Here is a 21,020-nt window from a genome sequence, read left to right on the forward strand (position 1 = left end):
CAGTAGTTCGGAACCCGATTATAACAAGTTAGCACTCCAACACAGTTTACTCAAGCAGCCATGTCAGAGTATTACTCTATAAGTGGGTCCATCTCCCTGGCATAGTAAGTTTTATAATGTATATGGGATGGGATCGAACACTTGTTACAAAAATCGAGTGATTTCACACACACACACTTAAAAGAGGCTATAGTTATGACAACCCAGCAAAAATTTAAGAACAAAGTTTAAGTCTCATTTTCTGCTCCTGCAACTAGGTAGCATTTACTGACCTAATGTAACCCAACGATACATTGTGTTGTCCCATTGAACTCAAGTTAATAAAGTGGCAACAAGCTGAACACTATATATCAGGGGTGGCCAACATGAGCCTGAGAAGGAGCCAGAATTTACCAATGTACATTGCCAAAGAGCCTCAGTAATATGTCAGCAGCCCCCCAGAAGCTTCCCCCACTCGCTCCCAGCTTCTCCCACCCACCGGCAGCCCTGCTGATCATCGTCCCCCCACACCTCCTTATCAGCTGATTCATGGCTTGTGGGAGGCTCTGGGAGGGGAAGGGGGAGGAGTGAGGGCACACAGACTCAGAGGGGGGGAAGGGGTGGAGTGGGGTCAGGGCCTGTAGCAGAGGGGAGGGGCTCAGCAGAGAGCATCCCCCGGCACACTGGAAAGTTGGCACCTGTAGCTCCAGCCCTGGAGTTGGTGCCTATACAAGGATCTGCATATTGACTTCTGAAAAGCCACATGTGGCTCCGGAGCCACAGGTTGACCACCCCTGCTATATATATATTGCTCAATTTTCTGACACTTGGCATTGTGTGTCATAACCTTAACAGTACTTGATTATAAGTGGTATCTAATAAAGTTGTAAAAAAAGTGAGCAGAGCAGACATAATGCAAATACAAGACAGAAAAAACAAAGCCACAAGTTATACTCACCCCTTCAGCTAGTTCAAAAAGTGGAACAGCTTTACCCTTACAGCTTGAAACAACTATTTTATCACCAATGGTAGATGCAGTGACCAGAAAATTATCTGAATTGGGAGTTAAGGACCATAGAATATAGATCATAAAACTCTGTACAGCTGCTGGCAAGCAAGTGTAGGTACTACCCATCATTGTACCTGTTCAACAGATTGGCTTAAAAAGTACTATACCTTGAAATGACATAGTTGCTTTGAAACTCTGCTCTTTGAGGGGGGGAATAAAAAGATATGGAGTGAGGTTCCTTGCTCCTGATTCTCTTTTATGGAATTTCATTAAGCAGCTGTTATGTAAATAGTTTGCCTTTTCCTGAAGTAGATTCTCCTATATGATGCCACTGCCCCCCAACCCTAACAAAAAACCAAGGCAAATTTGGCGGGGTGCGTGTGTGGGGGTGGGGTGGGGGTGGGGTATTTGGATTATTTTTGTTGGTTAAATCTCCACCCCGCTAGCCTGTCTACCCTGTCAATATTTCTCTCCCATCTATCCCCACAACATTTTCTCCCTCACTTCTTTTAGCCTCCATCTACCATTAAGCAAAATTCCAATCAATGTTTGTTACCGTTAGTAAGCTTATAAATCTAGTGAAAACACCACTTCATGCCAAAAAATCCAATTCAGTGTGCTGTTCCTAGAATATAGCACAGGTTACTATGGTTTAGTTTCCAGTGGTCTTCTAGATAAGGAAAACCATACAATACTTCTAATAAAAAGTTATTTTGTGTTTAGAATTATGAAAATGACTATTTTAGATATATGTTGCATACACGATAATAAGCAGAATCAGATTACAGTACAAGTATTGTGAAAGGGAGATTTATCATTATCCCACAGTTAATTTTAATATGAAATAAGCTTTAGCTAAACCTTTTGAATGAAGAAAAAACTCAAAATAGAGCCCTTTTTGGGGCTTAACTAACACCAGAGCACATTAGCAACAGTTGCAGTTGTTATGACCACAATGCCAATAAGTCTTTTGTCACCCATAGTAGCTTATTAAGGACAAAATATAGTCTGGAGCAAATAGATGCAACTGGAGTTAAAGTTTATCTTCACTAGCTATAGCATAACAAAACTCTTTTTAACAGCTCGGGCATACAAAATAGTAAGAACAGCCTTTGACATAAAACAGATATATAAGATGGCATTCACCACTATGCTCTTCTCTCAGAGCATTTGCAGGGAAGATGATCGATGAGTAGAGGGATAAAATACACAGGATCAAGGTGGGTGGAAATGGGAGAAGTATAGCACTTTTCCCCCTCCACCTCACCCCAAGGAGTGCAGAGTACCCTACTCCTCAAACTTGAAATAACCAGAGTAACTATCCCCTCTGAGACACGTGTCCCTCTTATAGTCATCTCCAGGGCAGTGGATACGAGGATTAGTATCTGAAGTAAACAAATACAAATCTAGTTAGCTGGATTTGTAACCCAAGAAAATTAAACCTCTCCTCTTAATTAAAGAAAATTAAACCTCTGCCATCTGAAAAAGTGCACACATATGGCATTAGGGATGTGGGAAGAAGGAGGACAAGTCATTCCCTAGTTCTGACACTGAGTTAACTCAACTTAAACTTGCACGCAGAAGTATGATTTTTATCATGTATTATTGTTACAAACACCATCTTAGATTAAGGGACTTAAATATTTTTTCCGGTTTGCTTTGTGTATTTGACAGCACTTGCACACAGGCACTTTCATGATTTCCCCCACAATTTCCCTTTTTGCTTATATCTACCTTTCATACAGAAACAAAGGACAAAAATATTTTTAAAAAATTAGGAAAACCTTGTTGTAAAAATCCCATGAAGACTGGCAGAGGGATTCAGAGACAGATGTAGTAACTAAAATACTTTAATTTTGTTTTAAACCCTCTAGAATTCAAGTTGACTATATCCCTTCAGAGCTCTGGTTTAGTATTTGCACTATTTTAGTCAGTCTTTCCTCAATCTCCACTACTAAAATCCTCATCCACACCTTCGTTACTGTAACCTTTGCCTCATCTCTCTCTCTCTCACACACACACAATTCAAACCTCAGGGGTTCAGGACCCAAAAGAGCCACAGTAGTGTGAATTCATTGTTTCATTTACTATAGTACTATATATTCATATTTAAACAGTATGACAGGGAAAATATTTTGTTTTTATTAAATATGTACTTTTATTCTCACAGCAAAATGATTGACCAAGTATTTTATCAACTACAATTGGTTAACATAATAAAAGCATCCTGATTGGTTAATAATTAAAATCACACTGTGTTTTAAAATTATGTGCTGCAAAGAGCCACAAGACACACATTAAAGAGCCACTTGTGGCTCGCAGGCCTCAGTCTGAGTATCACTGATCTAAACACCTTATTTCCCTGTGTAATCTCATTTTATTCCTCAACTCTAAATAGTTTCTGCATCAGAGGACAAACTCTGCCTAAAACTAAAAAAGCAGTTCTTCAAATCAAGACTAAATGAAAACTGATATTTACATATACTTTAATCCAGAAGTTCAATAGGGCTTTGCAGAAATGCACAGATACAGTACCAAACTGACACAGTAAAGGATATTATTATTGCCCCAACATAGTGAGTTGACTGAATGCGAAGTATGTGGGTTGAACTGCTCCACCACTGTTATAGATGAGGAGTCCCAAATTTTAATATCATCTCCTGATGAAGCAAAACGGATGCTTTCCTGCATGGCTGCACCTATAGGCCTTTAAAAAAAAAAAAAAAAAAAAGCATGGGGGGAAAAAAGTCAGCTCCAGTTCACCTTGTAAATTAAAGGGAAGGATTCCATCCACAGTTACTTACAAGATTTCCTTAATTAAAAAAATGACAAATTAAAGCATCAAGCTGACGTTATACAAACAGTCAAAAAGATGGAATTTGTAGCCTGTGATATTAAATCTGACTGGCTGATAACACATAACTGTTCAGATTGAAGCACTACAGATGGTAAATTCCCCCACCCACCCTCTTTTAAATGCTTAATTCTTTGAGTTCATAACAGCTTCATTCTGAACCATGAGTATTTTCAGAGACCTGTTTTGAGAAACAGCAGATGGAGCTATTCAGGCTAAAATAAATGAATTGTTCCAGCAAGGATTGGAAGTTTAAACTGTTAGCACTCCAGTGCCTCCCCCATCCCAGATCATACAAAGAGATGGGGGAAAATCTGAAACTGTGGTTTTAGTAACACAGATCATTCAAAAGAGTTTGAAGTTTCTAATTTATTGTCACTACCAATGCTGTTTGGTTTTGTACTACATTCAACTTCCACAATAAAAACAGACTACTCAGTTTCACTTTTGTTTATAATCAGTTTTCTTTTCACCAATTTATGCACTAGCATTTTCTTTTCTGATTTTTTATAGAAACATTTCCATATGATCTTTGGTTGTTGTGCCTAAACAAACTGATACTTTAACTTGATTCAAATTATTTTTAAAAAAATCCACACATGCAAAATATGGAAGGAAAAAAAAAAGACAGACAGAAGACCAAGCCCCATGACACTTGTACTCATTTAAGGTTCCCTGGCACAGCAAACTGGCAATTGATGTACTCTGCCTACTTAAACTTTTCCCTGTAGTTTTAACTGAATTTCATATCCTTTCCCCCTGATTAGCCTAAACTTGTGTGTGTGTGCGTGCGCGCATAATGAAGTGTTGCTGTGTATTGTTTAACTGCTGCTGGATTTCACCCAATATGGGGCTGTGCTTCATCATAAGAGAGGGAGAGTGGTGGTCTTTTTAATACTGGAAATTGTGTATATCTGTTAAGCGTACAAACTGCTATTTGGTCTTTCTAAATGGAAGATGCTATGAAAGCAAGTTATTATTAGCCAATGGAGATCTCAAAGCTTTTTCCTGTAAATGAAACAATACTTCCACAATTTGATAACTAGCATGTGCTTTCCTTCAGTTATCCCTGCCACAGCAATAATCCCTCTTGAGTTTTACTGATTATATCAAATTCCTCTTCTAATTTCTACTAGAGATAGGCCCACCTGAAATACCAGAACCAAACTCTCACAATCGGAGGGTAGGTCAGTGCTAAAGGGGCACAGCTAGGCTGCTGCGGCTGTAGCCCCATAGTGCTGTAGACTCTTCCTACATCACTGGGAGGGATTTCTCCCTCAGAACAGTAGGGGCTAGATCGATGGGAGAATTCTTCCCTTGATCTAGCTGAGTCTCTCTACATCAGGGGTTAGGTCTGACATTTTTCACAGCCTCAGCGCCTTAAGTAGGTGGATATAATTTTTAGGTCTAGATCAGGCCTAAATCTCAACCCAGTTGGCTCCAGCCTTTCACAAAGTTAGGCGGGGGAAGGCTGAACGGTGCCAGTTTTCCAAGTCTGCAAACTCCACCCACCGTGACATTTAAGCGACGCCCTCGGCGTGCAGGTCTCGGCCTCCCCCACCCCACCGGGCCTGGGGCGGGTTTCTAGCACGCCGCGCGCCGCCCTGGGACCGGGGGAGGCCGGATTTTCAGGGTTAAAAGAGGCTGCAGCTCCCGGCTGCCCCGGGAATTTCGCTCGTGCTCCCCCGCCCCCCGGGGCTTTCACCTGCCGGCGAACCGATGGCCACTGCGGACGGCAGAGGGGACTGACCGGGGGAGGCGGCCCGCCCGGCTCAGCGGGAGGGGGCCGCTGCCCAGGTAACAGGCACCTGGCCCGACAGCACTCAGACCCCGCCCCGCGGCCCTTTCCGATTGGCTGGGGCACCCCGGCTCAGAGTCTTCTACAGGGTCCGACTCACGGTTCCAGCCAATGAGCGTGGCTAACGGCAGCGGGCCCCGCGAGACACTTACCTGCAAGCGCCCGCCCACCGCTTCTCCCCAGGCGCCGGGCAGCGACAGCGGAATTTCCGCGCCTCTTGCAACTTAACAGCCCATCCCAACAGCCACCGCGAGCCCACTCCCCCCGCCGACTCCGTGTACGGCGGCCCAGAGAGGACAAAAGGGTTAGAGCGCGTTCGCGTTCCCTTACAGGTCCAGCAGCGGGGCGGCGCCTGGCGGGACGCAGTTGTGTCTGGGCTGCACGCGGCGGCCGGCTCCAGAGCAAGGGCAGGGAAGCGGGGGAGTGGCGTCCGCTGTGGGGGCTGCAGGCCGTGCAGCTCCTGGGGACAGAGAGGGAAGCGGCCCCTAACTCCCGCCTCTGCAGGGTGCCACGTGTGCAGACCCGGGCGGGCAGGGACAGGCACGTGTCACAGGTGTGCACCGACAGGCAGACGCGCACGGGCAGGTGGACAGACGCAGGTGCAGGCAGACCCACAGACAGACGTAGGGGTGCAGACAGGCGTGCAGGGACAGGCACGTGTCACACGTGCAGACGGACAGGCAGACGTGCCCAGGCAGATGGATAGACCCGCGCACGCAGACACGTGTGCAGGCAGACACGCACCCACACACACGCAGCTCGTCTGGTGTGCCTGCCGCTGCCCCCCTTCGGCCTGCAGATGCACGGTCCGGGCGGGGGCCGGGTAGCAGGGGCGCTAACGCTGGCCCTGCCCTGCCCTTGGCTGGATCCTGGCGGAGATGGCGCTGGAAGGGCCCAGGGTGGCGCAGGGAAGTGCTTATTGATCCTTTCAGCCATTAGTGCATACGTGTGTAATGGGGATGAGCTTAGCCCATGTGGCCAAGAACATTGAGGAAATCTGGATCTAGATCCATAAGGACTGGCCTGTATCATCGTAATGGGTCAAAGCCTTTTCTTTTTTTTCCTTCCTTTTTTATTTTCTTTTTACCATCTGTCTCCTGCATGTGCCAGTGCCCATTCATTATACGTGTGCACCACCTAGCACAGTGGTTCTCAAAGTTTTGTACTGGTGACCCCTTTCACATAGCAAGCCTCTGAGTGCGAGCCCCACCTTATAAATTAAAAACACTGTTTTATATATTTAACACCATTATAAATGCTGAAGGGAAAGTGGGGTTTGGGGTGGAGACTGATAACTTGCGACCCCCCATGTAATAACCTTGCAACCCCCCAACCCCCAGTTTGAGAACCCCTGACCCAGCACAATGGGGCTACTAATCATGACTGGCTTCTAGGTGCTACTGTAAATAAAACCAACCCCAACTTGGAGAAGGTTCAGTTCTTGTACTGAACTTTCTAGCTTAGAGCATCATTTAATTTATTTACAGGACTACAACATTCTACACCTGTCCCCCATTTCTTGGCATGTATACCCTTACTGTGAATATGAATTGCTTACTCCAGCTTCTTTTCTGCTTCAAAAAACAAGATAAACATTGTATGGTCTGTTAAAGTGACAACTGTCAGTTCCTCACAGCCAGTGTTGGTGTTTCACATTGTCTTTGTTCTCTCGCTCTAAATGGTATATTCTTTAATAAAGACTATTACTAGAGGGCTATTAAACACAAAAGCAGCAAAACAAAATGATACAGTGCAGATTCCTTCAGCCCCTAGCTTCCTTGGTATTGGCCTTGCCTCCTAATGAGTCTTTCCCTTATAAATGATCTCAATGTTGCTAAGTATAAAATGCCCATGCCAACTCCATTGCTGATGAAATGTTAATTTGTCTGGTTCACTTCATTTGTCCTGGTCTATGTAAGTGAGCTAAGGTCAGGAAAAAACAAAATCATACAAAATGCCATTACTTTTCATTTTCCTGACAGCCTTTAGCATTGTGTCTTTATTCCTTACATTCATCATCATCACACAAGCATTGTTCATGTTTTATCTTCTGCACCAATAGCTCTTCCCAAGGGACTCCTGTACATTAGTCAGCATTAGTCAGTACTCTTTTTCTTCTTGTAGGCTTAAAGAGTCTGATTCTCCTCTCACATGTGTGTAAATTAGTACCTCCCTTAAAGTCAGCGGAGTTACACAGATGTAAAAGCAATGTGAAAGGAGAGTCAGGCTCATGATCTGTGACAGAAATTTCTCCAAGTCTCCCTCCCACCAAAGAGTCAGTTTCTGCCTCATTTACAGGGATTCCAAAAAGCCCCAGGCAGTCCAATAATAAATCTCTCTACCTTTTTGTCTTAATGTGCTTCTCAACTGTCTTGTTTATCTTTGCTGTGCTCCTATCATTGTCTACTACACAGAATGCAAAGCCTTTATTTTCCTTAGCTATTGCCTCAGACTTTTTTTATTTTAGCTTCTCACTCAGGGATTTAACCAGTTTTATACGGTTGTCCATCCCTACAAGACAGGTTTTCCACTTTGCTTCCAAGAGATGCTGTGATAAATGAAGGGGGGGTAGCTCCCTTTTAGGGATACCCAGCCAGCCAGTTAGCTACAACATCCCACTTGGTAGCTGTTCTCTACTTGCTTTACCTGTAAAGGGTTAAAAAATCTGACAGCATGCACAGGTAGAAGGAAGTGAGTGGGCACCTGGCCAAAAGAGCCAATGGGAAGGCTAGAACTTTTAAAAAATGAAACAAGACTCCCCTTTTGTCTGTCTGTGGTGGTTCTCCTGGAGAGAATGGACAGAGCAGCTATGCTGTAAGAAGCTTGCCCCAGGTATGAAAAATAATCAAATCATACCTAGAAGCTACTCAATTTGAAACCCCAGATATCTAACTAGATCAGAAAATGTCTAGGAAGACACAATTAGGTTTATTTCTTATTGGCTTGTGGCTCCTCTGTGCTAACCCCCAAATGCTTTTGTTTTGCTTGTAACCATTAAGCTGGACTTCAAGACAACCATTCTTGATGCTTATTATCATATTTGCTCTTTTTAAATCTAGCAGTAGCCCAAGTTCCAAATGTATTTTCTTTCTTTTTGTTTTTAATAAAATTTACCTTTTTTAAGAACAGGATTGGGTTTTTGTGTCCTAAGAAGTTTGTGCATATAACAAACACTCATTTGAAATTCTCCATTTACACACACACACACACACACAATGGGCGGTTTGCATCATTAGTACACCCATTCTGGGGAGCAGGGGAAGGGACATACAGTTGGAGTGAAAGGGAGGACTCCCCCTTCATTTACATGGATGCCCAGATTGGGGGGAGAGACGCCCCTTATTTGCTCTAGTACCTGAGAAAGAAGGTGGTCACACCCACAGTGGGAGTGTGGAAGGAAGAGAAACAGGTGCTCCTCCATTTGCTGCACACTCACATGAGAGAGGAGAGGAGTGGAGCCCCCCCATTTGTTGCACACCCACCTAGTTCCCACGCCCTGCCAAATTCTAGGTTGAGAAACTTTCCAAACTTTCCCCAGTTGGGTGGTCAGGAGTGAGCGTGGCAGGGAGGGCTGTGAGCTGGGATTGGTTGGGCAGGCAAGGTGCCAGGCTGTGATTGGCTAGGCTCTGTCCCCCTCTTCATAAGGGTGGCAAGCGGTCGCTGGGTAAGCATCTCTCAGCGGGTTAAATTAAAATCGGCAGTGAGTGGTTTCCACAGATTAAAAAAAAAGGACATCAGGGCTTGTCAAATGGCATCTGAGGACACAAGCTGAAACCCAGACTTTCCAGGTGAAAACCAGATAGGTGGGAACCCTAACTCATGCATTCCTGGAATATCGGACATTCCAGGACTTCTGGGAACAGTGTGAGCCTGCCCCTGCCAATGTGACCCCACTGATGCTAGCATGACCTCGGATGCACAATGAACGTGAGGTCACGCTGCATGGGGGCAGAATGACGCCCCCATGCGGCATGATGTTGCACATGCTGTGCGTGCCAGGCCACACTGCTTGTGGGGGGAGACACCAGGTCTAAGAGCGTGCTGTTCTGTTCCCGCCAGTATGACCTTGCGTGGGAGGTGATGCTTGCAGGGGCAAAGCAGCACAGTCTTCAAAATGGCATCCCCCATCCAATACCCGATGAAACCAATCCAGTTTTGTCTGACTCCAGATGGGGGACAAACCCTAGAAAACCAGGACTGTCTGGTTTAATACCAGACAAGTGGCCTGCCTAGCCTTATCCAGAGTCAGACCAGGAGCTGAGGGTCAGACCCAGGTTACTTGGATCAAAGCAAGGCAGGAGCACGCCTGGGTTTGAGACAGGATCAGGGCAGGAACAAGGTAGGAGTAGGAGCTATTGCAGCCATGGGCAAATTCTCTGAGCAGTTGCCAAACTGCTTCTGGGCTCAAGAGCTGGTCTGCTGACTCTTCTTGCCAATCAGGCAGTGTAGCCGATCAGGAAACAGGCCAGCTGCACTTGTTAGGTTGCCCAGAGACTGGCTCTGCTGCAGACCCTGATTCCTGACAGTCAGGAGGAGAAAAATACAGTGCATGTCTTTTACGAGTATAACCTGATTTCAAAAATTTTGAAACAACTCTATGTTGAGTGGTGAGATTGGTTCAGTCACATTCTCACAATCAGCATATTATCGACTTTAGTCACGCATATGCTGTAATTTTATTGGTTAATAACGGTCTTCATTTCTTATGCCGTAGGAGTGTTGTCATATTCCCAGATATATGGTGGAAGATATGGTAAGGGCCTAGCCCCGATTGCCTGTGCTTTGTGCTGTTGCAGTGCTGCAAAGCAGCCACAGAACTGGCAGATACCTGGAATTCTTCAGTGGTGTAGTCACAGTAACAGCTCCTTTGCCAACTCCCTGCTAGCCCCTTGAGTAGGAGGCATGGCCAGAGGAAAGGATTATGGCTGGGACATCCCTCTGCCCTGGCAGTCTTTGGCTATTGAAATGACCCTGTGTACAACTGGCCAGAAGCAAGATCAACCTCGAGATACACTAACTTCCTCTGGGACTGACCCCCAATGTAAAGGCAGCTTAAAGCAGTGTTTTCCCCAGGAATTGAAATTGGGGGGGGGTGTTCAAATTTACAGGGGGTGTGTGTCAGGGCCGATGATGGGTGAGACCGTGAGGGTGAAGGTGGTCTGTATGACACCGTAGTAAAAACTGAAAAATGTTTCATGATCATTTTATTAGATTTAACTCGTGTTTTTAAATCATCACACAAATTAAAGTTGGCTACTCAAGCCTTCTATGAAGCACTACATCAACATCATTCTTGGTTTCTTGTTATAATTTTGCACAACTCTGTTAATGAACTTCTTGGATGCAATTCATTCATCTTTGGTGGCTTCTCGTGTGTCTGGTACTTCCGTTCCTTCAGTTGATATGCCCATTAGTTCATTCACATGATCAGGCAGACGGCGACTTCTTTAGAACACAAAATTCTATTCAATGATGAAAAAGAACGCTCAACTGTAGCTGTTGTGACTGGGAGTAGCAAGAGATGAATTCCTACTTCTTTCAGCCCACAAAACAGCATAAAGATCAGGTCGAGCCACTAGTGATGATAAAATAGAAGTTGAAGACAAATCTTCAGTCATTCATCGTATGATATTCCACTCTGTGTTCAAATTCTCTGTTCTGTCCTGAGCACATGGCAGCCCCATTGCTGGTAGTGCCTCACTCCACTCAGCTGTCAGTGGTTTGTAGGACAGGGATCTGTAAAAGCTACGTAGAGGTTGAGTAGAATCTAGAAGTCGCTGTTGTAGATTTTTAAGAATCAAGTCTGTGTACTTTTCAGTTGTCTTAAACACTTCTTGTCCTCTTCACTTAAGGATTCAATATAAATGCCTTAATTAGTCAACTTCTGGACTGAAGTCTTTGCTTCTTCCAGTACGTTTTCAATGGATAGCTCTCTGATTGATCCAAATGTAGCTTCTATTGCTGGACAAAGATCTACTACTGTTGAAGCAGATGCCTAGATGACATTCTTTAATGACCCAAATGGTTTCAACAGTAAACTTACAAGAGAGAGAATGGCAATAGTCTTCTCTGAACGTATTAGCAAAAGTAATCCACCAGACTTGCTACTTAGATCCATCCCATCTTGGTAGATACTTTCCAAAGCCACTAATAAAGGCTGGAGTAATTTTAAGACAACAGCCAAGGATTGCTCGTGAGAAAGCCAGAGGGTTTTCCCAGGTTGGATTAATTTGAACTTCAGTCCCAATGTATCTTCTATATTTTCTGAGATATTCAGTCTTTTTGGATTCTTGCTGAAAAAAGAATATAATTAAGACATTACATTTATAGCTTTTTTTCATGTCTTCCGAAGAGTCTGTAGCTCATACTAGCACTAGTTGGAGTAGATGGCTTCTGCAGTTTGTACAGGAGAGATTAGAGTTACACTTTTCTCTGAGCAAAACTTGTACTCCACCATGTCTTCCAGAGAAGTTTGCAGCTCCATCAAATGCACAAGCAGCCATCTGTTTGGGGTCCAATTGACAAGTATTTAACTCTTCTAAGATGTGAGTTGTCACGGATGTAGCCGATGTGTCTTTTATAACTTGAACATCTAGAAATGCATCTACTGGCCTACCACTGACATCAAGATAATGTACACAATGACTTAATACTTGATGCCCATTTGCATCGTTGCATTCATAAGCCATGTATGCAAATTTTTGAATGTGGTGAGAAAGTTCTTCACTTTTTCAACTGTTGAGTCTTTCACTGTTTCACCACATGTTTCTAGCCAGTCAGTTGAGTTTCTTGCAGAAAGATAGTGAGCATTTGCTGGTCTTGTTCGGAACCAGTGTTCAACTTCAGGATGAACAAGTGACAATGCACTTAACATTGGCCTCCAGTTTGTAGTGTGTGGTATCTCTTGCCTAAATAGAAAGTATGATGCCACAGCCATGAACTGTGTTGTGTCTCCAGCATTCTTAACAGCCTCATTAACACTCACTGGTGTTGTCCTTGGTCAGTGGAGACTCAGAGGTCAGAGGTGCTTTCACATGAGTTCCCTTCCCAGGTGGGGGCAAGAAGGCACCTTGCTTGTTCCTCGAGCTGCTCTCTTCGCTCTGGCCACTGTTGTTTGTTGTGCCACCGTTCACTCCGTCGTTCTGTTGCCAATGGCCCTGTGCCGTCACCTTCTGCTGCCACCTGCCACTGTGACCTCTGCGAATTGGACTCTTGAGGTTCCACCCAGCTCTCAGTGATTTCAGCTGAATTCTCAGTGGGGAAACCGCACTGCTACTGCAGGCTGGGCCATCTCTTCCACAGAAACACTGTCCCACAGCCAGTCTAAGCACTTAGACCTGATTATCAGTGATTTGAGCTGTAGTGGTCACTTAACAAAACAAAAGACTATTTATGGAGCCTAATCAGCTCTGTCTTTAAACAGTGGAGAGGGGCAGATCAAATAGTACTTGTGACTCAGGCAGACCATCAAGCTAAACACCTGTCCCCACCCTCTCTCTTGATGCCCTCAATCAGCACAGGATAAGTACAGTTCTACTGCCCTTTACTCATACAATAAGAACAACAACATTTCATTCCCCGCCTCACCCCCACATTCAAGTGATTTGTAATCCAACCCCAGCCAAAATCTATCACTTGGGCAACACAACTCTGTTTGCTGGATACTTAGGTAGATTAGGTAAAAAGAAATGGAGTACTTGTGGCACCTTAGAGACTAACCAATTTATTTGAGCATAAGCTTTCATGTGCTACAGCTCACTTCATCAGATGCATACTGTGGAAAGTGTAGAAGATCTTTTTATATACACACAAAGCATGAAAAAATACCTCCTCCTACCCCACTCTCCTGCTGGTAATAGCTTATCTAAAGTGATCACTCTCCTTACAATGTGTATGATAATCAAGTTGGGCCATTTCCAGCACAAATCCAGGTTTTCTCACCCTCCCCCCCCACACACACACAAACCCACTCTCCTGCTGATAATAGCTTATCTAAAGGTAGATTAGGTGTGAATGTAAATATAATCTGGTCCTGAAGCCTTTCCTCCCAACCCCCAACTCATCACTAGCTGTTAGGCAGAGCTCATTTAGACTTTCCTTACAAATCATAATTTGAAATTATTAGGTTGGCCAACATCACCGAAATGAATGCACTGACATTGTCATAAAAACAGCTGTATAAAGAAGCTAGTCTATGTTCATACTTTTCAAATCTATTATACTTTTTCAGATACACATATTTTATCATACACTTTATATGCTTTTAAAGTGTGTATTAATGTTTCAATTTCAATTCAGATTTCCAAACAATCACTAAATTGGCAACACTGCATGTAAATAGTTCACAAAACTGGGGTGGGGGGGAATTCAGGGGAGGTGTAGGGAAATCCCTGACTTAAAGTCACCCTTGAGCATCTTTCAACCCCCCACCCCCCTACACTTATATTGTGGACAGTTCAGCTGGACTAAGGAATCTGGCCCTTATTGTTCTGATGAAATCATAGCCAGGACATTCCATTTCTTTCCAGTGTCTCCCATTGAGATTTTTGCTGTATTTTGTTGCATACGCATAATAAATTTCTATTTGCCTGTAAGTGGAATCTTAATTCAGGCTGACCAGTGATATGAATGAATTATCTTTGGAGTTTGAAGGCTGAAAATTAAAATTGCTTTGGTAAATATTAGATTTCAGTACTTGCCTCTGGACTCTTTCACTTGCTTTCTTTATCTTACTTTTGTTTTACAGAGCAACCTATGCTTAATTTAAAGAGCATATCTGGCAAACATAAATGGAGCTCTTTGCTATCCTAATTCATTTGGTTTATTATCTTGTAATTCTGCAAATTAATCCTAGCCCCATCATTATTCTACTTAAGAAAAATATTTCTTTTCTTATTTGACTGAAAAAAGGATTAGGCAACAAATATTCTCTCTTTAATACTGTCTCTTGATATAATAATTTGCATTCCAGAGCATCTTCCATTCAAGGATTTGAAAACATTTTGTGATGTTAATGGATTGTCTCATAACACCCCTCTGAGTTGGGGAAGTACTTTTATCCCTATTAAAGATGGGGGAACTGAGGTACAGTGAGGCTAATCTATGGACAGTCCCACAAGATGATAATTTCTCCAAGAAAGAGGATACGTTCCTAGTGCTAAGCAGATGAAAAGTAACTAGAGTTGGAGTCAGAAGGGACTCCACACAACTTTCACACAATAATCACATACACTTGAAGAAAACTGCGTGAAACAACCAATTTTCACTTTACAAAATTTATTAAATGAAACCTGAAAGTACTTACAAGAAGCTAAGTATCTGTGGAGGTCTGGCAGATCCCATGCAGGCCTTCATTATTAATGTACACATGCATTACATGCAAGAAAACTATGGTAAAAAGGCATTAAGGTTGCAAAGTCAAGTGTTCAAAATTTCAGAATTGTGAAAATAAAGCTTACTTTGTCCGCCTGGTGTGTGCTGACACAATCTTTAATTACATAATCACAGGTTATTTTTTCCTCAGGAGTCATTGAATGAAGCAGCTGTTTAATGTTTCTGTCTGTCCTCATCATTCAGTGTCTGGACCCTTCCCCAATTTACTGCACGCCATCCGAGCGCTGCACTGAATATGGAGTATGTTATTTCCTCACTATTGCCTCTCACAATAGTAATGAATTTATCTTCACAGAACCCCTGTGAGATATTATTATTAACCCCATTTTACAGAAGGGGAATTGAGGCACAGAAATATTTTGGCCAAAATTTGGCCACTGTCCATTAATTGTTGGAGTCTCTATGTCTGGGTGTCCAACTTGAGACATGCAGGTTTTTCAGAGCTGTCATAGAAGTAACTAATTCCACGCCTGCACTGCAGGAAAGGGATGATCCTTTGCATGGATTGGACCCTCACTACAAAAGGCCTGGGGGATGCCTGTTCCATCCGTTAGTCTTCAAACTCTGGAATCAAACAAGACATGGTCCCCTGCACCCATAATATTTTGGGGAGGATTGAGGGAGAGCATATTGTGGAGATTTGAGTAATGGTGCAAACAGAGACTTATCTGAGTCTAACAGACTGCAAACCCTAGTCTTCATTCAATGGTAGGGGATGAAAAACCCACCCAAATTCCTATGCTACAGAAAACAAGAAGCAATTTACTTTGCAATTAATTTTATGTTTTACTCTATGAAATTGTTGAAAATGTGTTTAAATACGAGCTTTCTTCCTTACAAGCAGATTGTTAACTAAAGAATTTAATTACATGCTAAAGAAAAATGTTGTCTCCAATGCTACCTTCTGAAACCTGCAATGAATTCTTAATCCTGTGTTTATGAAAATAAAACCTGCTGCTCTGGATACAGTGATATCAAAATTTCAGCATTACCATTCTACTGAAGTGCTAAGGAGAGACAGTAGGGCAAAATTCTTATTTCAACAAAAATAACTTTAAAAGCATAAAATATTTAAATATGAATGTGAAAAGAATTCTATTGAACATTTATTTCTCTTTTAAAAATAAATGTAATAGTGGTGGCAGGGTCCAGATTGACAGCACTGAAGAGTTATCTCCTCTGTAATAAAAAACTTTTTACTTATATAGCACTTTTCATCTGATACTCTCAAAGTGCTTTACAACTATTAATTAAGCCTCATGAAAACCCTCTGATATACTTCAAGGTGACCTTCAAAAAGAATAAAGAAAAAGAAAAAATGAGGTATGTGCCCTTTTTTGGTTTTTATGAAGTCTAAAATATGCTGTTTTTCTACTTCTTTTATAAAAGAAATATGAGGAATGTAAATTTTTATCTTCCCTGTAAGAGTTGGGGGTCTTCCTGGAGGACGGTGGAAGTGTAGATGGAGCATTCTCAGCCTTTAATTGAAGGGGTAGTAGTTGTGAATCTTTTCTCCCAACTATGTTAGGCGTTTGAGTTAAATATAAGTTATAAGAGAGTTTTAAACAATCTCACTAAAAATACATTCCCTAATTAGTTACTCAAGTTTCACTTTCTTGGTTCCTCTGATGTGATAATCCCAGTAGAACTCCTCTTATCCATAGTGTTATAGGAAAAACAACATAGACAACATCTGAATAATGTAAAAATAAACACTCCTCCCCCCCCACATCTCTTATAATAAAAGCAACACATAACTAAAATACTTTCAATCATCCTTTATATATAATAAAGCAAAAAGTAGCACAACCCTCTTTTTCCCTTTACAGATCACCTTTAAGTAACATTATATCTATTTTATCATTTGGTTAACTGAGGCACAGAGATACAGTGAAGTCAATGAGAGTTTTGCCATTTAATGGGGACAGGATTTCACCGTTAAGTGTTTATAGTCACACACAGGAGGCAGAATAGAACCCAGTATTTCTGACTCCCAGTCTCAAACTCTAATCACCAGCTACAACTCAGCTTATTCCCCCACACATTCCCCTGATTCTTTCTGTTATTTGTATTGCTTGTTGCCTGAATTACAATAGTTAGCAATGGTTTTGAAGCAAAATGGTGTCATAGCTTGAGCAATGGCTAGGGACCAGAAACTCCCAAATTCTAATCTTGGATCTCACAGTGACTTACTATGTGGTCTTGGTCAAGCAACTTCATTTTTCTGTGTCTATCTCTCCATCTGTAAAGTTGGGATAACAACACTTACTTCCTTAGAGGAATGTTTTTATGATACTTTAGTTAATGTTTGTCTGAATTTTCAAACAATAACAACACTTAGCATTTATATATATTTTCAATGTTATTTTGTTAAGCATTTTAGAATATTGTATGAAAGATACAATGCCTTTGTACTACACTTATGTAGCTTTTAAATTTGCCTGTTTACAGATTCTCTCTTCAGAATTATATGAAGACATCTAAATACACCTCTTTCTAACAAATCAGTTTCACTGTCAGCAGTATGTAAGAGTTTTTCTTCCTTTAACAAAGACAGAGGAATCTGAAATTGTAATTTAAAAGCAGTGAAATTGTGAAAGAAGGAGTCCAGTGCAGTGGTTTCTCAATGAAGCTCATCAATAGACGCACCCTTGACTAAGTGCAAAAGCAGTTAAAAGTGTGCTGGTATGGTAAAGTTTAGCATATAACACATGCTTTATGGAAAAATCCATAGTTTATGTTTGAATGTTAGGAGGCTACAAGGCCTGCAGTATCTCAAGGGCAGTCTTTTTGGCCTATTCACATTTTTTAATCAACATGAGCTTTTTGAAAAGGAGAAACCCCAGCAAAATACAGACTCACTTATTTAGGACTGAATGGCTTACATTCTAAATCTTTTTACTGAAAGAAGTTCATATAAAAACATTAATTCCTGAAAAAGACATAATTTCATTTAAGATTAAGATGGAAGAAGGAAAGTTACCTTTTATTTTTTATTTAAAAAAAATAAGATGACATTTTCCAAAATGTAACTAAAAACTATGCAAATCATTAGGGGCCAGATCTTGGTCCCTTTAAAGTCAATGGCAAAATTCCCATTGGCTTAAGTAGGAACACTATTTGACCTTATAAACTATGAAATTCAGTGTTTGATTAAGTTACCACAGAAAGAAAATTCAAGGGAGCAGAGATACAATCCAGTTGAAAAGGCTTCCTCCTGCTATTGCACATCCATTAGCAGGATCAAACATTTTCTCCAAATTCTTTATTGACTGCAAAGTAACGTCAAATGGGACCTGGCAAAAATAAAAACAGTATTTCTTAAGTAAATAGCTTTTTAATATTACAGTAGGAATAAACTGAGACCTCTCAAATAGTCAAACAGGTTTCCCAACCACAATAGAAGAATAAATTGCAAATATTTGCGGCACATAAATAGGTTTGAGGCCAAAATGACCTCTTCTTACATGAAACCCCATGGACACAGGTTAAGGGGGAGGAAACCTCAGCAAGATCCCTTCACAGAGTTTCTCTTTGATCACTCTGTACCCCTCAAACTTGGGGACTTTGGCATATCCACTGGATGCCAGAACACCAGGACCATCTGCCCCATTCACATCTTTGTGCCAGCTCTTGAACTTTGGTTCCTTTTGCCCACCATTCAGTAGTGTGGCTCCAATGGAGCCATGATGCCAGGGAATCCCACTGGCTACAATTATCCTCAATCCCCCTCCAACCCCCCCCCACCCACACACACACACACACAATGAGAGGGCTGTAAAGCAGTGGTGGGCAACCTGTGGGCTGCAGATTGCCCACCACTGCTCTAATGGAGAAGAGAGTGCCCCAGGTTATATTACAGTTCCAAGTTAATCTCTGTGGATTTTGTAAGAAGGTGATGCCAGTCTCCCTAGTCCTGCCACCAATTAATGTGAGACCACCTAGTCTATATGAACTAGATCAGTTTTAAAGCTATTGTTTAACTGCATTCAGCCAAAAGGGATTATATTTAGAAATCACTTTCGAAATTTAAAATGGACTTTCCCTAGCATTATTCTTTAAAATTTCACTGGGGCACCTGACTGTACTGACTATATTATTTTTAAACAGATGATCCATCTTCTGTTCTCAAAACCTGAACACTAATATACTCTAAAATGAATGAGTCAATAAAAATGGCCTTTTGTTCTAATTAAGAAGTAAATTCAATGATGAAGCAAATGTACAGGCAGATACTTCAACAAAAGAAAAAAAAAGACAGGAAAATACAATGGGCTGCTAAGTGTGACAGGACAAGAAAGAGAATTTTAAAAGACTACGCAAAATTGGAAACTGACTTCATTCAATTAGCTCAGGAAAAGACAAAAAGGAGGTAAAAAAACAACTGTAAAAGGTTTCTTTCAGAGACTAGGTTCTCCCTGGCTCTGCTGTGAGGCGAGGGTGCACAAGAAGCTCTTCTGATTACATACCCCATACAAGGGGAAGAACAACTGCAGTCCCTGTGCTCAAAGTAAGGCAAGGAGTGTTTTAGCTATGCATCCTGGCTTCAGGGGACAGGTAGGGGTGGGGCTCGGTTTTCACCAAAAGGGGAGCATGCTACATCATCCTAAAGATGTTGTGTGTGTACTCCTCCTGCAGGCTGGAAAACGTGGGTGAGGGATTATACCTCCTGATGCACAATCTCTCCCTGAGCTTCCCCTGACTCCAACAAAGGGTCATCTGTTATGTGCACAGTCTAACCAAAGATGTTTTATAAAATGTACTGAAAGTGTTGGAAATATTGCTCTGAAATATACTTTAAGGAGGAAGGTGCTGAGCATCCTTAACTTCCATTGGTTTCAGTGAGGTTTGAAAATACTCAGCCCTTTGCAGGATTAGGTTTTAAATCCTTCTTTAACAAAATCTCCCATGGAAGTTTTACGTGAGAGGATTTGGCCTGAAGCCTCTATTCAACATTTTAAAACAGGCCCCACTGATACAGCCCACCAGGATTGTAAGGAAGTTAGAACGGCTTCTCTTCCTATTCACCTGGCCCAGTTTCTCCTTCCAGGAAAGATGTTTGGGAGGGATTGTTGGAAGTCTGATTTCTGCAGAAAGGAATTGCATTTAGATATGGGCAACAAACTGGGTAATGTAGAGGGATAGGGTCCTTTGGGAAGAAGATGATTTATTTCTCAAAGGAGATATCTGGGTTGGTGGGAAGGGGGAAGGTGATATATACAAAAGGGTTTTGAGGAGCTCATCATTTGTGCTGGTGAATGTTGATCAGCCAGGGTAGGACTGCAGAACTGCCAGATACCATGGACCTTTTCCCCATTATTAGTTGGGCCAGGATCCATAAGATCAGCCCTTTGGACAATCTCACTCCTATAGGCAGGACTGCTCTATGAGTACCAGGGAGTACTGTATTTAGGAATGAGGAGGAGGAGATAATGTGATTGAGAAGGGGGAGTGGAGGTGAGAGATCCATGGTTTAATTATTTATAAAGGATGAATGAGGGGGATGCCTTGTGTATTAATCATTATGCTGTGGGCAGCTGTAGGGTAAAGGTATTTGGGGATTAGTGGAGGGGTCACTGGTTGGGATGGACTTTGAAGGTTACCCTAGGGATTCTTACTTGAACACCCAGCAGCAGCCACTGCAACACTTTAGGGCCACCTTAATGTAGTCAAGAAAGTTGAATAATAGTGCCTCATTCTGGAGAGCTTTGATGCTGATTGAAGAGAAGGTTACTTATCCTGTGCAGTTAACTGTGGGTTCTCCACTTGTAGGTGCGGCAGCATCCCCTGCACCTGGGATTGGAGATCTTCATCAGCAGTGCTCATTGGACTGCACATGTGCACCTCCCCACTCTTGCTCTGTGAGTGGGACCTATATATAGTGCTGTGCAGTCTGACCGTTCCCAGTTCCTTCTCTGCCGCAGAACTTTGTGTTTTCGGCTCTGAAGCAGAGGGCAGGATAGATAGGTAGTGGAGCACCCACAGGG

General features: G+C 42.3%; 2 protein-coding genes across 5 annotated transcripts in view; both read right to left on the reverse strand.

The window, feature by feature from the left end:
* Positions 1–5,894, reverse strand: part of NEDD1 (NEDD1 gamma-tubulin ring complex targeting factor) — a 65,828-nt gene extending 59,934 nt beyond the window's left edge. Inside the window, exons 1-3 of one of the 4 annotated variants that reach the window (XM_077831948.1) lie at positions 5,793–5,894; positions 3,544–3,695; positions 938–1,029 (exon numbers count right to left, since the gene is read on the reverse strand). In XM_077831948.1, the coding sequence (XP_077688074.1) occupies positions 938–1,029; positions 3,544–3,679 (228 nt within the window). In that variant the 5' untranslated portion in view covers positions 3,680–3,695; positions 5,793–5,894. Of the gene's footprint in view, positions 1–937; positions 1,030–3,543; positions 3,696–5,547; positions 5,677–5,792 lie in introns of those variants that run through there. The other 3 variants (XM_077831958.1, XM_077831967.1, XM_077831977.1) reach the window with 3 other exon arrangements.
* Positions 5,895–18,209: 12,315 nt separating this feature from the next.
* The window catches only part of CFAP54 (cilia and flagella associated protein 54), a 192,905-nt gene continuing 190,094 nt past the window's right edge, over positions 18,210–21,020 (reverse strand). The window contains exon 70 of the mRNA XM_077807684.1: positions 18,210–18,329. Coding sequence (XP_077663810.1) covers positions 18,210–18,329 — 120 coding nt within the window. The remainder of the gene's footprint in view (positions 18,330–21,020) is intronic.

The sequence above is a fragment of the Eretmochelys imbricata genome, chromosome 1 (genome assembly GCF_965152235.1).
Source record: "Eretmochelys imbricata isolate rEreImb1 chromosome 1, rEreImb1.hap1, whole genome shotgun sequence".
NCBI lineage: Eukaryota > Metazoa > Chordata > Testudines > Cheloniidae > Eretmochelys > Eretmochelys imbricata.